This window comes from Ixodes scapularis, unplaced genomic scaffold, assembly GCF_016920785.2.
Source record: "Ixodes scapularis isolate PalLabHiFi unplaced genomic scaffold, ASM1692078v2 ptg000005l_1___fragment_3__unscaffolded, whole genome shotgun sequence".
NCBI classification, from domain to species: Eukaryota; Metazoa; Arthropoda; class Arachnida; order Ixodida; family Ixodidae; genus Ixodes; species Ixodes scapularis.
In genome coordinates this window covers 367,343-388,058 of record NW_024609887.1, presented here as the reverse complement: position 1 = coordinate 388,058, position 20,716 = coordinate 367,343, and the positions used below count along the sequence as shown (strand labels likewise).

Below are 20,716 nucleotides of genomic sequence, written 5' to 3'. Positions count from 1 at the left end.
GATGAGCGTAGGTCATTTCTTACAAATCGTACAATGTTACCTGTCAGCGACTGTAGTAGCTCATCAAGAACACCAGTACGTGCAAAAAAGTGGAGTGTGCATCGGCTCACAAGTGGCTTCTCTTTTATGTGATATTTTTTCTTGCCATGTGTGGACGAGCCATCGAGAAGGTACTATAAGATACACGCATAGCGGGTATTTTTAGGTATGTGGACGATTTTCTTATTCTATCCACCACAAAAATTAACGAAAAAGAAGACGGATGCCTCAACACCACCATGACACTATTCCAACAAAGCTGTTTGGGCCTAACCTTCACCTACGAGACTCCTGTGGACGATTCCATTCGGTTTCTGGAGTTAGCTTTGGCATTCAAAACATGATATGTATGTGGGAAATATCAAGCACAATCGGGGAAGGCATTTCTTCTTTATGAATCGGAACATTCTAAGAACGTAAAACAAGGTGTGGCCATCTCAGCTCTTACAGCAAGTCTAAAGAAATCATGTCGACATCAAGTACAAGTACATGAAGTTCATCTGGTGCTCCTGTATAGCTTGTGGTGTCTTTTGAAACATCATCTGGTCATTTCTCTGAGTGAAGAAATGGCGGCTATACGACCGATACAAATAAGTGCCTTATAAATTGATTGTGTTAAATGGTTTGTCAGCGAGAATAAAGCAATTACTCCATGGCGTATTAGTTGCCGCCGCTTCCAAAAAAAATACTGATGCACCACAGATTTCCCATAAAGCAAGGCATATGTGTCAAAAAAAAAAAAAACGCTGTATAGCGAATGAAAGGGCATTCTGAAAGAGTGTGTTAAAAGTACTTTTACTTTCCTTTGGAAGTTTATTGTATTTGTTGTATGTGCCTTAAAGTACATTGCACCTGGTGTACTTACTACTTTACTTAAAGTACATAACCTCTCATTTACTTTGAACTCCAAATAGTTTTTAGACGTACTTTACGCAACACTGTAAGCAATCAAGCACTGTCTGCAAAATCAAGATCACCCAGTGCTAAACCTCAATGGTGAAATGATACATCCGCAGTACATCCTTGACCAAAAAGAAGTACACAATAATTAGGCATGCAGAAGCAGAACCAGCTGTTAAAGCATTACTGTGGAAACACAAGCCGCTTTATATTCGGCAAGCAGAATTTCGCTAAGGCATCAAAACCTGTGTAAGTACTTCCTTGTTAGCAGAAAAAAAAGTAAAAGTAACTTCAGAAGTAATTCGCTACTTTTTTAAGGTAATTAATAATTTACTGAATTACTTTCCTTCTGAGTAATTTCTACTCTACTCAAATTACTCTTGAGGCTAATACTCAGTAACTTAACTTAATTACTTTTTTAGTAGCTTGTACATGTCTCCTGCCATCCCGCCACCGCATATGAAAAACAAAATAGACAGATAAATGTACAGAATATACACGCTACAGAAAGTATGTAAAAATGAAAGAAACGCAGGCAGGAAGCATGTATCACAATATGACGAGGATGCCAACTGCACACCATACATTCTGGCAAGCTCTCGTGACCCTGCCCCGTTTTTCGGCAGTGGGCTGGGCACACTGAGCGTAATTGTCAGTTGTCAATGTTTCACCTACATCGTTGCATCAATAGGGGGCACGTCGTCGCCATTAGAGAGTTTTAGGGAACCGTTTTTGCACATCCGATACAGTACGATGGGCCCTCCGGTACGAACTGCGCATGCGGCTGTGTTCGGCGATCTTACCGTAATGCGCTGGTGGAACCGTAAGGCACGACCGGCACGGCCAATGGCCGACATGGACAGTCTCGCTTGGTTGGCAAAACGGCTATTTCGCTGGCGGACAGAGCGTGCCGGGGCTCCAAACATGAAGAAAATAAATCGTGGCAGTGCCTGGCAGGAGCGCCATGTTTGACAGCAAGTCCATAAAGTTTGAGTCAGCAAATAAGACAAAGAATAAAGAACAAAACGCAATAGGACTTTTTCAATAGAAATAAATTGGCGTTTAGCATACTCAGAAACGTCTGCTCGGTAGCTCAGTGGATTGGAGCACCGATTTCTTGAGCTCGTAGAGGACCAGTAGTGGACGTTCGAAACCCGCTGGCGCATACACCTTTTTTTTTTTTACATATTATAATTTTTTTTTGTTCTTTTTATACAAACATTGGATGTGCATTTTGAGCACTTATCACCCGTTTTTTAGAGCTGCTGTTATGACTGAGGATTATTTGCAGTGGCAACAGAGTGAGCAACAGCCTTCTGCATCAAGGCTCTGGAAACTTTTTAGTTTAAAAACGTTGCATGAATTAAAAATTTCTGTACAAATGCTAATCACATATATCCTATAAAACGAGCCCTTTGAATATTGGGTGATAGTTTTAATAAGTGCACAGCAGTAAAGTTACAGATTTTCCTTTATATTTTCTTCGTGGTCGTACCGTGCACGGCGCAACGATCGGTACTCGGGCGTACGACCGTGATCGTCTGCTACCTGTACCGTAAGAGAGCAGCATGAGCGCCGCATCTACCACCGTCCCTCCGCCTCCTCCTCGCAAGCGGTTTACAGCAGTAGACAACATCTTTCTATTTCGGGAGGTGCTAGGCGCTACTCCTTTTTCACTCCAGCCCTTTGGAATGACGCAGCGTTGAAAAAGAACTTCTCGTTGCGAGGAGCGAAGGAACGGATTGATCTCCTCGTAAATAAAAATAGAGATTTGAGACGTACTGAAACATACGTCATTCCAAAAATATTCACACTGTATGGAAAGAAAAACAGAAATCATTACATTCCTTACTTATTTAACGAACTCCCAGAGTCCCTTATGAATATAGAATCCACTAGGGTACTAAAAAGGAAACTAAGGAATTGGTGTCATGCATTTCAGCTGTAGATATCGTAGCCTAACCGATGGAGCTGTTTCGTACTTTTATTCCATGGTTGCGTGCGTAGACTTGGCTATAAACACCTATATTTCATGCTCTAAAGTGTTCTTTTTTGTATTTATTTGTGCTTCTAATTTTGTGTTCGTTTCATTTTTTTTGTGCTGCGGAGTGTTTTTTGTTTTTTTTTGTAACAACATGTATTGTAGTTGGTCGCCTGACCCAACATACAAGCAGAATGCTGCTTTTGTGGGCCAGCTCTTTATTTTGTATGACTTGATCTTAAAATAAAAATTGAATTAAATTGAAAATTGAATTGAATTAGCTTTGTACAAGAAAAATGGCCGCATCAACTTGAGAAAGTGAGTATATTTTGGTTACTTTTATATTTTCTTCGAGATTTAATATTTCTAGTTTTATTTGACCATGGCTTTCTTAATACTCGATCCTGCATTGGGCCTCGAGGGAAAGAGACAGGATCGCTAGCAGACGACTTCGAATGTTGATGATAAGCGCGCGCGAGCGTGTTCTTGTGCCAAATCGAGATTGCTTTCGGCAACGTTTCAGCACATCAGGACGTGTTTGGTGTAAACATCATATTTGGTTGATGTAAAACACCGAAGCTTGCCCGCTGAGAACGCATGATTTATTAGACGACAAGTTACCATGTACGATCGAGGCATTATTTTATTCCCCAAGTATATCAATCTGGTAAACTGAAAGAAAAAAAAACCCAAAATGCGCTGGCACATCATTCGTGGTATCCGCACATCATTCCTGGTATCCCAACTTTTTTGTTTACTCAAAAGCTACGCCAAGTTGAACGTCCTATGCCTCGCCGCCAACAAGCGGCTTCTCTTAGTGTATCGGTGCTCGGTGGCACCCGAAAGAAATGCGACTGACTCCGTGTCACGGCAAAACAAAAAGAATGTTTACTCCCTCGTGCCCCTGCACAAGTCACGGGCCCCACGGCACGCGCGTGCGTGCCTCGTTTATAGAAAGCGGGAAGTTCAAAAGAGACTCACGCCACACTTAGTGCGCAGACAGTCGTACAAAATCACTTTTTCTAAATTTCTTTCGCTGAATAGAGCCAACTCCAAGTCATGGTCAGAAAGATCGAGCGCCAGTGTTGTCGGAAAGCTCGTCTGCTTCTTAGCAGATGAACATTTTAGAACTTCGCTGTGCCAGGGGCGACCATAGAGTTATTACAATAAACGCTATAGGTTCAGCTGGCGCTAGTGTGCTGTTGAAAATTGAAGCAGACAGCAAGCAGTCCGAAATGGACTTCCGGTAATGCATTTCTACGGAAAAAAGCGAGCGCATTTTCTCCCTGCGCTCGATTATAAGAGCAAATATCACGAATAATTTGTATGTACTAGGCACATTGGAACGTTTCCCAGACACGCAGATGAAATAATTGGTCAGTTACGGCGTTTTTATTTTAACCCTTTCAAACGCCGCTCGCTATTTTTTAAAGAAAAAAATTTATTTTCTCAAAAAATGTTTTAGGACACCTACATAAAGCAAACATACCTGTTTTCGAGAGTAAAAAAGAAAAAGTAAAAAAGTCAGAGGTATGTACACAATTGTGTACAAAGCGTCATTGTGGTCATCTTCTGAGATGGTCATCTCAGTTGTGGAACGCATAGAAGCAATTGCGGTCTTTCGTTAGGCAAAGAGGCAGATGACACTTTCTGCAAAACACCCTTGACCGTCCTTTGCACTTCTCCAGTTTGCATCGTGATGGCTCCACCTGGTCGCGGGCTTCTGGCCAGTGGTCTACGCCGTCGTAGCGGGCATCTGCACAAGGGCGATGAATTCGCGGCTTCTTCTGTTGGGGAGCTTCAGGTGTCATCTGTTCTTCAAGCGATGGTCTTCCGCGCTTTCGTTTGTTAGGCACCGATGTAATGAGGGCCTCCGCAACGGCTAGCCGAAAGTGCATCAGGTCAAGCAGCTTGGACCTTGGTGTGGCAGCATGGTCCCGGAGATACTCAATCCATGAATTACACACTGCCACGTCAACGAAATGAAAGATAACTCTCAGTGTCCATTTTTTTTACCTGATCTTGGTTCGGTACAAGCTGAGAAGGAAATCCAGCTTATCAACACCACCCATGCTCTTGTTATATCTGGCAATGACTTCAGGCTGGGTGACAGAAACATGCTCACGGGTCTTCTTGTCCCATCTCTCCACCTGACTTGTCGTCCCCACACCAACGAAGTTTGACGCCACTGTAACTGTGTTGTTGTCTTTCCAACACACGACAACAATATTGTCTTGCGTGACGAACTCTTCAGAGTATCCTCTGGGTTTTTTCTTTGTGATCTGCGCAGGTGCAAGTGGGCACTTGCAGAGCCTGTTGGTTCTTGCAGTTCCTGCAGCTAAGATCTTCTCTTTTTAGTTGACGTAGCAGGGGAAGTGATGTGAAGTAATTGTCAAAATACAGCTGATAGTTGCAGCCGGTTGGGATTCGCTTTGCAAGATGGAGCACCACACCTGAGCAAAGGCCATAGTCCTTTTCGAGACTGTTTGGAATGGTATTTTCTCCCTGGTAAACAATGAAATCGTAGAGCATGCCACTCCTTCCACACAGTGCAAATACCTTGATGCCCCATGGTGTCGGCTTCCCTTTCACGTACTGCTTGATCGATAAGTTACCTTTGAATGGTATCATTTGCTCGTCGATTGAGCATTCTTCTTCCAGCTGCAGCTCCAAGCAGCGGGCTCTGATCTGGTCCAAAAGAGGCCGCACTTTCCAAAGTCGGTCTTGGCAGTCGCTGGGTTCATCAACTGTAGCATGAAGGTTGTTCCTTAGTTTGAAGAATCTCTTCTCGCTCATTGTTTCGCTGATCATTGGTACTCGCATCAGACGGTCCCAGTAGAGTCGTACACGAGGCAGAGACACCACTCCAAACAATATGTGCATCCCGAAAAGTTTCCTCATCTCGTCGGGCGTCGTGTTGACGTTGACATGCGATGTGTGCACACTGTAGAGGTTCGTGGATTTCGCAATGCATGCGAAAATTGATTCCGGCACATACCTAGAAAAGTATGTGTAGGGCGTGTATGCCTCGTCTAGCTCCGGAAGGTCGTCAGTGGGCCCAGTAAACTGGAGGTCAGATGGAGGAAGAAAACTTTGTTTCTTCCACGAAATGTTCTTTTTCACGTTCTCTGCAGCGCTGTCATATTCAGCTGGATCCTTTTGCGGCACGTTTTCATCATCCGATGCATCAATAGGCACATCACGGGCAAGCTCTGCGCGGGCACCTTCTTCTTCAAGAGCGTCGTCGTCGTCGTCATCACTTTCCCCGACGTCAGAAACTTCCCCTGCAGCAATAATCTGCAGGAGTTGCTCTGCAGAGTGTTTTGTTGTTTCATGACACTTCTTTTTGTAGAAAATTGTACATGGCACGGCAAGAATATCTGAAAAAGGACGGTAAAACACGGCGGTTCAGTCTCGAACTGCATGCAGTCCCAGCATGACGCTTTGCACACGTTTGTGGCCATTCCCAATTTGTGGCGCTGAGAAATGTTTTGAAGCTTCCGGATGTCTAAATTTAGAGAATGTACTTTTGAAAGAATGAGTTATTGAGTAGTTATTTTATTTAGGCTCCAAGAAAGGGAGAACTAGCAATAAAAAAATGAAAATATCCCTACCTGCCGTCGCAGATGCGTTCGCTGCCATGTCGTCTTTTTTCTTCAATGTTTCTCACCGCATTCGGCAGATGGAGCCACAAAACACAGAGTTGCCAGAGCGAGTGTATATAATTCGGTTAAAATCATCAAAATGTCTCAGAATGGAACCCGCTTGCTGAAAAAAGCCAGTTTTCTTGGTGTACACAATTGTGTGCATAGCGTTTGAAAGGGTTAAAATCGTGGCATGAAAAACGGTGCTAAAACCGCTTCGTACATGTATTTATGTGCACTGTCGGACACTGTTAGCGCGAACACGGCCCCGGCGCTTTCCAGCATGGGGGTTTATGTGCCAAACGAACGAAGGACATGTGGAAAACCAAGAGAGACGGCAAGAATTACGCAGTAACACTGGAGAAGTAACTCCTTGTAATTGCAGACGATCAAAATAAATTGAAAGTCACATAATATAGTCCGATTTGCAATAAATAAGTACTGCTCTATTCCTTCTGCTCATGAATACATGCGAAGATGCTTGTTCTGTGTTCAAATCATCACCCGCACGCTCCAAATCTTTGCAAATAGGGGGAAGTCAAAGAACAGATGAGCGATAAAAACTGCCTTTTATAGAAAATAATAAGAAAATACTCCTTTCGTAGCCCACCTACTTCATTCCTTACGTTTCGAACGTTTTTTTTCACCACTCGTAAAGATGCACGACGGGGGCATTTTCATATATTGAGCTAGGACAGGCATATTAGCAATATATAAGCACCAACGGAATGCTGGCGAACTTTTAACACACTCCACATTCCTTTCGATCGTTATTTTGCTTGGAATCGTCGCTCGTTTCTGCATACCTGCCATGAAACAGAGGTTTGGGCCTGAAATTTAGCGAAGTTTAACATCGTTCAGTGGTAAAGTAAAAAGGCTGTAACTAAAGCAATTACACTTTCACAATATTAATAAAGGTACATACTATCCGGTACAACCGAAATAACAAAAGTTATTAAGGTTATTTGCCGGCGACGAGACAAATTTCACGCGCATTTTCCCATAGGAATACACAGGAAGACTGGAAAAGAAGACTGCATGCTGTCTGCTTCAATTTGCAACCGGAAGTCCCGTAGACACTAGCGCCAGCTGAGCCTCTAGCGATTATTGTAATAACTCTATGGGGGCGACACGCCGTGGTGCGCCAGGTATCGTATTTTGGAAGCGCATTCATTCCAGTAAAAAAAACGAGACGAACTATAAGTAGGTATACTATATTTTTGGTTCTCTATATAATTAGGGTGCGAAATTTATTTACTTGAGTTTCTGCGATTTGTACAAACACACACAAATTTGTCTTTTCTCGATGAGGCAGATGCAGGTTTCCGTTTCCAGGGGGCGCGATCTGTACCGATCGTCTGCTATTGTCTGCAAATACGTTTCCCCAAAGCCGTTTCAGGGCACACGATCGGTCCACACGCCCGATCCAAGGTATCGATCGTTTTTGTTTATCGATCGTATTTTGTTCCGGTTCCCTAAAACTCTCTATTAACAAATTGTTACTGACGATGACGCACCCCCTATTGACCAGTCACCATACCGAGGGGGGGAGGGGGGCGGGGTAATGCCTCCTGCAGGGCAGAAAAAGAAACGCTCGATGATGGGCTTCTAGAAGATACGAGTTTATTCTTGCTCCGAACGTATCCTTTGTCATTCATTCCTGCTTTCTTGTTCTCTGAAGTGCCAGTTCATTCTCGCTCTGAGCGACCGACACTCGAACCTTCTTTGTTGAACTTTCGAAATAGGGATGCAAAGCAAATAAGCAGCTGCCCGCCACCTTGTCGAGTCAGTCTCGCACTAGCGCTCGATCCTGCTGTTACGCCAGCATCGACGCCCGCGACGCTGTGATGTTATCTTCCGTTCATACTTTGTTTTGCGAACAAGTTTGACCTATTCAGCGTTTCAGTTTCCTCAGTTATTTTTTGTTTCGTCACCTCGTCATTCGGGACAGCATTTCGTCTCTGTAGGGCGTCGCCATAGGTCGTCGTCGTAGGACGTCATTATTTGTCGCCAGTGTTGCCAGTTGTCGACATTAATGTTCGTTGGTCATTGTCTATAATTGTTCATTGCAATAACCGTCAGTGATGGTAGTCGGCATTAGCCGTCGCTTCAGTTGTCGCAGTTGGTAGTTGTTTGTTGTTATCGATGCAGGATGTTGTTGTAGTATATTGTGGACTGGAGTCATGGTCCGTATGTGTTCCCAGCTCTAACGACAGTCGTACTTATGGTGTTTCCGGAAACATTACGATAAATAAAACTTCCACCCCCATCAGAGTGTCACGAATGAAAACTGATAAAAAAGAATGTAAAACTGAATGTAAATATAAATCTTTAACGGGGAGAATTTCCGCCCAAAATCTTAAAGTAAGACAAAACTATGCTTTGAGTGGCGCCGACGAAAAAGCGACTGTCTCGATGATGCCAGTCTCGGCTTCTTTATGCAGACTGCAGAGTTCAGAACACTCTGAGCAGGAACAAGCGATACATTACAAGATGCAATTAGAAAGTTTGGAGAATTATCAAAAATAAATAAACATTTAGGCAGGAGTGGTTTGATATCTCGTGCATTTGCAGGCGAGCTGCTTGCGATGCCTACATTACAATACACTATTAAATATTTAACTGTAATGTTGAATAATCTTTTCAGTCAATACTTCGGAAAATTCAAATATATTAGATTAACCAAAATTATATATGAGTACTGAGACTGGCGTTTCATTCAAGTTTTAAAAATTGTAATAAAAGAGCATGTTTTAAATTAGGAAACATTCAGTTTTTTTATTTGATGCACTTCTGAACTCACCCGCAAAATATTAGTACATGGTTGACAAATTTATTGATATTGTGAAGGTGTTACTTTTGCAATAAAAAAAACAACCTGCAATTTGTTTTGTTACAGTGACACCCTGTAGTGATGAAAAGTTTTATTAAACAGAGCACGTCGTACAAAGTGAGAGGCTCTTGGCACCATCAAATATAAAACTCAAAGAGAAAATTATGTACAGCGAAGAACATCGTAAATTTCGTAGGTCTGCCGTTGATGAGAGGTTACTAGATTTTAAGAGCCATTATAAAGGAAAATGTGGATTCTTATTTAGGCCACTAGATTGTACAGAACTTGTGAAAAGATAAAATGCTCATGAATAAAACATTGCAGGTGTATGGGAAGCTTATCTCCTGATGGGATGCTTCAAAATCGAAACGGTAACACTAGAGTGGAGGCCTTAATCTACAAGGCGGACAGAGCTGGAAGAAAGGACTGATACATCTCCACCTGCTGCGATTCGCCAGCGGTGCGAGCTGGCGAATCGGAGCAGGAGCCGATGTCGTGGTCTTTTGGTTCCGCTTGGTCCCCCGTGTATATTAGTGCCCCAGATTTGCAGAAATCAGAATAGTTGTGTCATTATTCCTGGAGTGTGTGTGTTTGTGTGTGATGGTGGGGGCTTGTCTGGTAGCATGCATGCCGGGGCCGTATACTATTCGTCGCGGCCGCCAGATGCAGACCTATAGCCTACCGATAGAATGCATCGCGATTCTGCGCTTCACCAGTGTGTATCTATTAGTTTTGTCATGCATGAAATTTTCTCCTTTACATTCTATCGCAACCATTGTTCTTTTACATATTTTGACAATAATTTATAGATTTGTAAATTATCTCTTTGTTCGTACAGTGTAAGTGAGTACTATTTCTAGAAGAATGTACATTGACTTAATTTTACAAAAAGGAAGTCAATGACTTCTTGCGAGGAACCAGACTATAACTGGTCTCACCGATGGCACTATGTTTCAAAAGGTCTGGGTCCGAGCACATTGTTAATGCATGCAAATCGGCAATATAATAATGGCACACGTGATCAACAGCCGAGACGGTCAATTTACCACGCGTGGCCAGCGTTATCGCGAATACACCGAGGTCGAGAATGGTTGGGCCATTCCTACTTATCAATTTCGTGGGTCCTTTAACAGAGTTATTTTTCTCTTCATCGCAAAGAATATTTCTTATTCAAAGCTGAATCCCTCTACAGTCCGTTACAAGTCAAGAAGGTAGTAGAAGTTCCTCCCCACAAGCGTGATGCGCCCGCTTCAAACACTTCCGCAGTCGAGAAAATAGTTTACTGGAAACGCCCCTTCTTTCCCAATTGATACATATTGGCTACAGACAAACCTTGTGGCGGGCGGCAACTTGTGCCACCTAGCCGAGGCGAAATATGAATTTAGGCTTCTACATTACTCTCTCCGCAAAATTAAATAAAAAAAAAAGATTTAGTGGCAAAGAAAATTTTTTGTCGGTAAGAAAGAGGTAGAGGATCTTAGAGGGATAAACCAGAAGTTCGAAAGTGGCACCCTCTTCCCCTGGTAGCCGCCATGCTGTACGCATAAGTGACTAATCGTCACGTGATCTCAAGAGTGCCGTGACGTCACCGGTAAGATGGCAGCGCCCAGAGCTGGTAGATGTGAGCTTGTTCAGTGTATAGCAGCCGTGATGCGCCGCTGCTTGCCGACGATCTCGAGCTTCTTTTTGCTCTCTGAAGCACGTATAATGTGAAGATTGGAAGGAATAGGACTTATATCCTTTTTGCGCAAGATCGCTCTGTATATTAGCACCTGTGAGACATCATCTGTCGTATCACCGTAGTGGTGCTCGGATTCCCGGATCGAAAGAAATTTTAGAGCTTTTAGCAAAAATGTTCGCATTCTCCTTGCTTTGTTTGAATTTCTTGCAATCGATGTGAAATGTATGCGTCGCACATAGTGCCTAGGGGAAGTTGTTTCAGCCCTGGGTATTCGCATTATCACAGCAACCTTTCGCGAGGAAGCTTCTGAAACCTTTACGTTTTCTACTTGTCAACAATGCTACGACATAACGCTTAGCCTAATCTTTTAGTATTTTTCCAGCTTCGTTTCAACGTCGTAATGTCTGAGAAGCGACGCGAGATATATGCGGTAAGTGTAGGGCCTAGGCAGAGTTGTTTTATCCATGGGTCTCTGAAGATCCCCAGACACATTTAGAAAGGAAGCTCCTGTTGTATTTTTCAAAGATTTTAGAAATTTGCAATTCTCCATATTTTTATATGAGGTACTTACATTTGAGTAGCTTGATATTGATCGCAGTCCTTTTTTTAACGCGAAAACTTGGTGCTTGATTAAGTAACTCGCACGCGAACTCTTACGAACAATTCGAGCCAATCATCCGGAAAGAAGTTCAATGCTAGCGTTTATAAAAAAAATTTCATTTAACCTTTTGTAATTAAAAACAGAGTTCGCACATTTTCACCTTTTTTTATCAGTGCAGGAATTATTGCATCCGGCGTCTTATAGAAATGTGGAGGCTCTTGACCCTGCCGATCGGTATCAATAGTCCGCACTAACATCTATGTGTATGATCAGACTCCAATTAAAGTGTTGTCAAATTCATCAAACCATCGTTCAAACATCTATAATCTTAAAAAAAAACAGAGCGCCAGTTTTTGGTGATCTAGGTATAGCACCACTAATTTCAGCAATTCGTTAAATTTAATGCAAGTACTCGGAAGTAGAAGATGAACTTTACATTGTTTTTTTTTAGGATTTAACGCAGCCATAATTGTTTGCCTCAAGAGTCCTTCTAAGAGTCCGTCGAATATTTACTTGTTCTAAATACCTAGACAAGATAAGTTGTATTTCTGCCTGCCGCTTGCCCGAAGAAGCAGTCTTCTTGCAAAATGTTGACTACACTTCCTTTCAGTCTCCTGAGAAGATGTTTTTTAGAGAATCTGCGGTGCCTGTCCTCCGTTACCCTACAACTTGGCAAAGGATAATTCCCACAGCCCCCTCGCGTCATTCGGAACGATAGAATGAAGGTATGTGGCAAATCTCTACAGAAGGAGACCACTCTGATACTGTTTTGTCGCGTGCCTCTTTCCAACATGCATATTGACTCAAGGAGACTAGAGTTGGCCGCTTGCCAAGTTGTGATGAAACGAAGTTTATTAGGCACTATGCTAATTACCCAATGCCTTCATACCATAGCAAATTTTTCGACGAGAATGCTATGTCAGCAATCACTGTGAACGCGGCTCAGCGCCTATTGGATTTGAGTGCATCATTGGTATTCGGCGAGAACTAGGGCCAAATCAAATGCTTTACGCAAGAAATGGCGACAGCCAATGTTGCTTGATGGGGTTTTGCAAAAAGTCTATTGTGTTATACGTATATGAAATGTCCTGCTGTATGACAATTGACCCCGTAAGTGATTATGTCACAACATGGCGTTTGGGTCTAAACAACCTTTGCTAGGGACGTTGCTATGAACTAATGCACGGAGACTCCTCATGAGGCTAGATTTTTGCTTACAGGTAAGTAATAAATTTCTTGTAAGCAACCTAACGTCTTTTTATCTAATTATGAAGATGTTCTTGTCGGCTCAGTGTCGTATTGGAACGATGAAAGCCATTTCTGAAGTATTATACTCCGCCTTGCTTTGGTAGCAGACGACACGATAGATTTGCTCGCCTCTGTTGCTGGAGGCGCATTCGCTGAATTACGTCGGTAAACGAGCGACAAAAACAAGTCCATCGCCATAACCGGAAAGGCCTCCGCAATGTGTTTTTTTTTTCTGTGAAGAACCCAGCTTTGCTCAGAGCGGTGAAAATGCCGTAATATCAAACCACGTTATGCATATCAGTTACGTCGACGACCTGAAGTGCATTACCGGCATTGCACAGGTCAGGGACTTACCGTCGAGGTAAGTCCTTTCTTTTTATTATTATTCAAGTTGTAAGGTAATTAAAAAATTGCATGTGTATCGCGATTTCGCAGAATGTTTCTTTTTTTTTTTTTTTTTTGTCTTGGTATACATCAAATTCCGTGGATGTGCTCTTTTGGTGAAGATCTCCATCGAACCCGCGATGCGAGTGCAATCTGAAATAAACCTACCTCCTGTTTTTTATAAAGTCCTTCGCGCGTTGGGGTCTTGCGGAAATCTGAAGAAACTGGAAAAATCGTTCTCCACCCGAGGGTTACAACCAGGTGTGAAGCAGCCTCCCAGAGCGGGAGTCCGCAAACAAAATTTGAGATCTCAACCGATCGCCTGAAGTGCTTTTCTCACGAGTGCATTGCGAACTTTTAGCAGACGATCATCTCGATCGGCGCCCGGACATTCGATGAACTATATTTTGCATCGGACCACACTACGAATTCTTAAAATTGTCTGAAACTCATTATATTTCAGACAAATGCCATATCAGAATATCGTCATTATTCACACGATCCAGATGCCAACGCCGGCTTGGCCGGCGGGCGTGTGGTAGACGGCATACTAGTTGCCTGCGTTATCTGCTGCAGGCATCTTGAAGATTGGAAGATGCAATCGTAAATATATCCGTACAGTTCTGTAGGAACATATATGACATTCAAGCTTTCTATATCGGTGATTTTAGAAGTTTATATCCTATTCCTTATTTTTGAACGGTTCTTTTTTGTAGCGAAATCTAGCCGCAAGTGTTTTTTCATAACAACGACCATGGCAACGGTTAGTTTCGAGCCATGACGACACACTTACAGAGTCAAAGCATCAACACGTGCTATTAAACTAGGGGCTGAGAGTTGTGTTTGTCGTTTTAATTAACAATTTATAAAAATATTACTTTGTTACGAGCGTGATATTTATTTTCAGGAGCTGGGCCCGTTTTCTTTTCATTAAAGTCAGTGTGCTATTATGTCGTGAATAGATTTAGGTAATCCTCCATGGAATTTTTGAAAAGACCCATGGACGGGATAAATGAATAAATAACGTTTTGTGGGAACCCCGAGGTGGAAGAAGGTGCGGAACAGGGGAGGGGGGACACGCCACGGACGGCCATGTAGGCGCCGCCCGAGGGCTGGATTGAACAATATGTCCGTGTCGCCCGCCACAGTGGGTAGATGGACAACCAGCTCCTGCAGAATCTATACTTCTCGTGGAAGAAACTGCGAGGCACTGGTTTGAGAACCACGAATCCTCCTTAACGTCGTGGGAAGTTTGCAAGATTGAGCTGAAGTGCACGTTCATCAGTCAACATTGACGAGAGAGCCGAATTCCTGATTCTGTCCAGGACACAGCCCCAACGAGAGCGTCACCACCTTCATGGAGGATGTTTTGTTTCTGATCGAGCACCCACGCCAACCCTGATGCTACAGAAGACAAGAAGCTAAGAATCCCATGTCCCTCATGTGAGGGACAACACCTTCAGCAGCCTTGTGCACAACCCCACGACAACAGTCAAAGGGTTCATATAAATGAGGCTTCTAACATTGAATGTACACTGCAGGCCCGAGCCTATCCCTATCAACAACTCCCCAGCGTCTCGACACTCGAGTTGTCCAGCTGCAACTTCGACGCCAGGCATCCGTGACATCATCCACAACGGTGTCCGGGAGGAGATAAGGAAGCTAGTTCCTGCCATCAGTTGCCCGGGTTTTATTTTGATCGCCGATATTGTTTCAGAAGCAGTTCGACCGGCGTTTCAACTGGAGACTTCTTTGAGTGAAGCGGCATCTGACGAACTGAGGGTGACTTATGCCACTAAGTCACAACGACCACCACCGGCTACCTGTTACTATTGAATGCCAATTCAACGAGACACCCAACGCCGACGCATTCCCGATATCGGGAAGAACCAGTGTAGATCCACGCTAAACAAAATACACCGAGGAAACCGGAGGTATTGCGAATGGCCGACCGAAAACCACTCTGCTACCACTGCACGAGGCCGACCATGTCTACTGGAGGTGCCCGTACCAATGAATTGGCCTGCAAAGATTCGTGCCGAATGACCCTCGACCACGTCTCGATGAGCGTCCGCGGAAGATTGAGGATTATCGTCGGCGGTCTTTGTCCCTGGTGTTGACATTACCCCGAAGCTCGTGATCTACTTCATCTGGACGGGAGGTAAGCACGACAAAGCAGGTGAGCGGCAATGCAAGGAGAGTTGATCTGGTGTCGGTTGTCGTCCAAGGACAATACCTAATAATTTGCTGACACTAATTGTCTGTGTCCACGCCACGAAGAACACGATTTCCAACTTTGAAGGAGAATGCTGCTCAGTGACATAAACAAATAGAATGGTTGGTTGCTCTCAAAAGTGGACTGCAAGCATCACCAGACTTCACTTTGCCACAGGCGACTTACACAAGTTGCAGTGGTCGCGGGATGCAGAATAAATCTCCATTACGAAATGGAAGTGAAGTGGCTTGGATAGCAAACAAACATTGTTGCCAGCTATCAAGTCAACGGTGCAGCAAAAGGCACAGCCACATAACCAACACGTGCCCGAGCTTGCTGCATTGATGCAGAAAACTACCAGGAAAATTTTGCGGATTAGAAGCCAGCCCTGCAGCTTCAGTGCATCAGATGTCAGTGGCCGCACATGACGTATGATTACAAGACGGCATCAGTCGGTCAAAGTTGCTACTCGACCAAACTGAACACCGACGTGCCAGGAGCGTCATCCCACAACAAGGTCCCCAAGTATTACGACTCAACGCCTGACAGGAGACTGTCGCAGAAAGAACTCGTTCTGGGACCATTAACTAAGAATCAATAATTATGTAATCCAGTGGAAATAAACATATTTGATACACTAACCAGATAAAGATATTTCCGATTGACTTTACACCTCGAGAGTTTATACACCAAGAACTGTGTTCACCGCACGCGCAGGTCCTTTTGAGGGCACTCGCATCTCTGACCCTTCAATAATAATTAATGGGACATACCAGACTGGCAGACTTGTTGCATTGGGCTGCACTCATTCCACTTCTCCTGAACATGTGGCACATCCTAAAACCAGCTCCAGTGATGTGAAAATGGTATTTATTTATTCCCTCCAGGAGCCTTCGTAGACATTGCAGAGAGGATACTTCGAACTACACACATGATAATAACGTTAAAGCACACTGCTGTAACTTCTTAATTGCAAAAACAAACACACCTCTGAGCATATACTTTAATAGCATGTGTTGATGCATCGTTATATAGCAGGACACTTTCTATATGTATGACACTATAGACCCTTTGCAGAACCCCATCAAGACACACAACTGTTACTATTTTTTTCGGCGTAGAGCACACAAATGGGCCCCAGTTCATGTCGAATGCTAATGCAGCATTCGAATCCAATAGGTGCCGAGCCGAGTTCAGTGATGGCGGACATAACATTCTTGTCGAACAAACGGCCAAAGTATGAAAGCCTGGGGTAATTAGAGTAGTAGCTACTGTAATTTGTTTCATCCCAATTTGGCAAACAGCAAAGGTTACACTCTCGGTGATCCAATATGCACATTGGAGAGAGGAACATGACATGTCATTCAGAGTGCTCGTCTGCACAGATTTGTCACACACCTTCGCTCTGTCTCTCTGATTGGTTCGAGGGGGCTGTGGTGGTTGCCCTCTTCCAGGTTACAATGATACGAAGTATAGGCAACCCACACTTTTCAAAAAAGTCTATTGAAGAGACCGAAAGGGATGGTCAACATTTTTCAACAAGACTGCTCTTCAGGCAAGGGGTCAACACAAATATGAATCATCTTACCCAGGTAATTAGAACAAGTAAATAATTGACCGACTAATACAATGCACTCTTGACGAAAAAAGTATTGCTGAAATAAATCCTACGAAAGAGAAAAAGCTGCAGTTAATCTATGCATACACCAAAACAGTTGTTCTTATTGCAAGTCAAATAGCTTTGAAGCAGGTGCGTGCAACGATTTATTCAACCCCACACTCAATAAAACGTCATCCTCGTAGCTGAAAATAAGTGTGCACTTCGCACTCACCAAATAAAGGAAGAAAAGCGATTGAATGTAGAATCGTCGATTAGCACAAAGGGTTAAAGATCGCAGGAGCTTCCTCGCTAAAAGTTGCTATGGTTATTCGGTGACGCAGGGCTGAAACAACTTCTCCTAGGTCCTAACGCGACGTATACCTTTCGCATCGATTCTCAGACATTCCAACGTTCAAACAAAGCTAAGAGAATGCGAAAATATTATGCTAAAACCACTGAAAGTTTTATCGATCCTCGAACAGATCCCGAATCAGAGCATTGGTTTGGCGATACGGCTGATGCTGTCTCACAGGTGTTAATATCCAGATGATTCAGAGCGATCTTGCGCAAAAACGGTACAAAGTCTCATTCCTTCATATTTTCACATTATACCTGCGTCAGCGAGCACGAATAAGCACGAAATCGTCGGAAAGGAGCTGCACATCACGGCTGCCGCGCACCGAACAAACTCGCATCCACCAACTCTGGGCGCTGCCATCTTACCTGCGACGTCACGGCTCTTGTGAGGTCATGTGACGAGTGGTCACATTTGCGTAAAACATGGCGGCAACCGTGGGGGTGCCACTTCCGAACTTCCGGTTTATCACTCTAAGCCCCTCTACCTCATTGGGTTGAACGCATCCCGCACTGCTACCCCGGGCACGTAAAAAGCATGCAACAACCATGGACAAAAAAAAAAAAAAAAAGGAAAGAGCGCCGGGGGCGGCGGACTTTTGGTTTTTGGTTTCGTGCGTCGTCTCGTGTTCGCTTTGCGAACTGTTGTCTCGCCAATCATGCCGCGTTTATGTGCTGTAGTAGGTTGCGCGAAAGGTCGGCTAAAGACGTGCGGTCAATCGGGCGACGTTAGTTTGCATGAACTGCCGACCGATGCAGCAATGCTGCGCATTGCTGCATCGCCCTCGTAAAGCGCCCATCCAGAGTTCTGCGTCATTAGCAGCATCTCCCGTTCAGTCGGCGTGAGGTCGCTGAACGGGAGCTCAAACTCGTTTGCGAGAGCGGCGTTGTCGTCCATTTCTTCCAGGTTTTCTTCACAGACCGCCGTGCACTAGAGCAAACCACGGGAACCACACTGAGTGTGCACTAAATCCTATCGATGCCGACAGTGCTCCCTGATGTCACTTCTCTTTCCAGAGGCGAAAAAGGGAAGAAATCTGAATGTTTGTTTCGGTTTCGCAAATTTATTTGGAGGTACAGAAATAAGAGCCACAACGTTCTAGAAAAAATTGTGTGGCATGCCAGGAACCCAATACTTCCAAAAACACTTCCTTTTTAAAAAAAATTAAATTGCCTTATTGGTCCCTTTAAACAAAGTTGCTAATAAACTCGAGGTCCCCAATATAACACAGAACGATAATGTTTCTGCTCACAGGCTGCCCGCGAGGCAGGGTAACGTCCCCGCAATTATTGTTCATTTTACCAGGCAACAGGACCGAGACGCGTGGCTAAAGAAAAGAAATACCCTAAAGAACACTATGCGCCGTATTTTTATACAAGAAAACCTGACAAGGCCCAACAGGGAGCCTCTTCAAAAGCGAAAGTTTGGGCAAAAGAAAAAGGATATGCGTTCGCATTTTACACAGGCGGAAAAGTACTTGTGTGAAAAATTAGTGGGGCTCGAGCGATTCATATCAAACACGAAGGCGACATTGCCCATCTTTAGATAAGCTATACAGGAAGGAAAGCTACTTCCATGACTGGACGCCTTGAGTCTCAGCTTTAAGTTGCTATCGCTCCGCTTGACTTTGCACGCTATATTGCATCAAGCAACCCGTTTCTTTATCTTTTTTCACTTGAATGTTCGGTCAGCCAAAGAAAAAGGTCACAATCTGAATGTATTGTTTGCTCGTCCTGATCTTTCTTTCTCGCTTATTACTTTTTCGGAAACCTGGTATACTGATGAGCCTTACATTTTTACTTTGCCGGGATATCAGCCTTATTCACTTCGCTGAGATAAAAAAAAGAGGTGGTGGTGTTTCATTGCTTGTACAAAATGACTACAAATGAGAACTTGTATCACAATTTACTCAAGTTACGGGTGATGTTGAGTTTTTGTGTTTGTGCTCTGGCACATATAAATTTGCTGTGGTATATCGTTTACCATCTGGAACCGGGGCGAATAATTCATTTAATGTTCTTGACGGCTTCCTAAACTTTGTAGTATTAAAAAAGTACACACTTTCTCTTGGCGGAGATTTCAACATTAACATGCTTGAAAATGCAACTTATAGGCAAGCACTTGATTCAGTCATTGCCCTTAGTGGTTTTAAAATTAGAGCAACAGGAGCAAGAAGAATTACATGTACTACGTCCACACTCACTGATTTTTTTACTGGCATCCATGACGCGTCCTTCATCACCACTAACGCTGTTAGTACCGATATCAGTGATCATCTGGCGATATTTATGTTGATACACGAACCTCATAAACCTAAGAAACGTTGAGCGCAGCGTAATTTTCAAATTCAAAACATAACGAACACTACTCCAGAAAACTTTAAAGCATCGTTAAACAGAACTGACTTGGAACAAGTATATTTGAAAACAAACGCAAACCTCGTGTACGAAACCTTTCTACCGACATTTCAAAATCTGTACAAGGAGAGTTTCCCATAAAGGACAGTTAAGCAGCGTAAAAGAATTCGCAAGCCTTAAATGGCAAGGGAGCTTTTGAATAATATAGATGAAAAAAAGATTCTGTTTCAGCATTTCTTGAAAACAAAAAACCCTGATGATTTAAAGGCTTTAAGACGTATCGAAATAAACTTGTTAAACTACTGATACCTTCAAATAATAGTTATTATATAAACCTCTTCAAAAAAAGATGATAATGAAGAGCCAGGAATACTCTGGAAAAGAATGAATAGCGCAATTAATCCGTATACGAATGAACATAATGTAGGTGAAGTAACCTGCGAAGAGGGTACTCTCTCTGGGTGTTCTCTGCCGAGTGCTTTTAATAATTACTTTGTTAGCAAAGCAGACAACGTTGCGGTGCTGGAAATTGAGCTCTGCCCTTGTGGTTATATAAAACGTTATTTTACAAATACTTCCACTTTATATCCGGCAGATGTAAATGAGGTCGGTGCTTTGTTCAGCAACTTAAGAAATGGCAAGAGTCACGACGTTAACGACTTTGACATCAAAGTAATCAAGTATGAAATTGAGATAATCGCGCCTGTATTAACGTATATATTTAACGTGTCACTTTCAACTGGTTGCTTACCAAAGGCTATGCAGGTTGCGAAAGTTCTGCTTATATTCAAAGGCGTCGATAAGAACACATCTAAAAATTATAGACCGATTTCCTTGTTACCAATCTTTTCTAAGGGTATTGAAAAAACAAGGCATCA

General features: G+C 43.3%; 1 protein-coding gene across 1 annotated transcript; it reads right to left on the bottom strand.

The window, feature by feature from the left end:
* Window positions 1-4,324: 4,324 nt before the first annotated feature.
* Window positions 4,325-6,578, bottom strand: LOC115321902 (piggyBac transposable element-derived protein 3-like). The gene is made up of 2 exons (XM_029982188.4): window positions 6,535-6,578; window positions 4,325-6,300 (listed from the first exon to the last, which is right to left on the bottom strand). The coding sequence occupies exons 1-2, from the start codon at window positions 6,560-6,562 to the stop codon at window positions 5,171-5,173; spliced, it is 1,158 nt and encodes a 385-aa protein (XP_029838048.2). The 5' UTR covers window positions 6,563-6,578; the 3' UTR covers window positions 4,325-5,170.
* Between the last annotated feature and the right edge of the window lie 14,138 nt (window positions 6,579-20,716).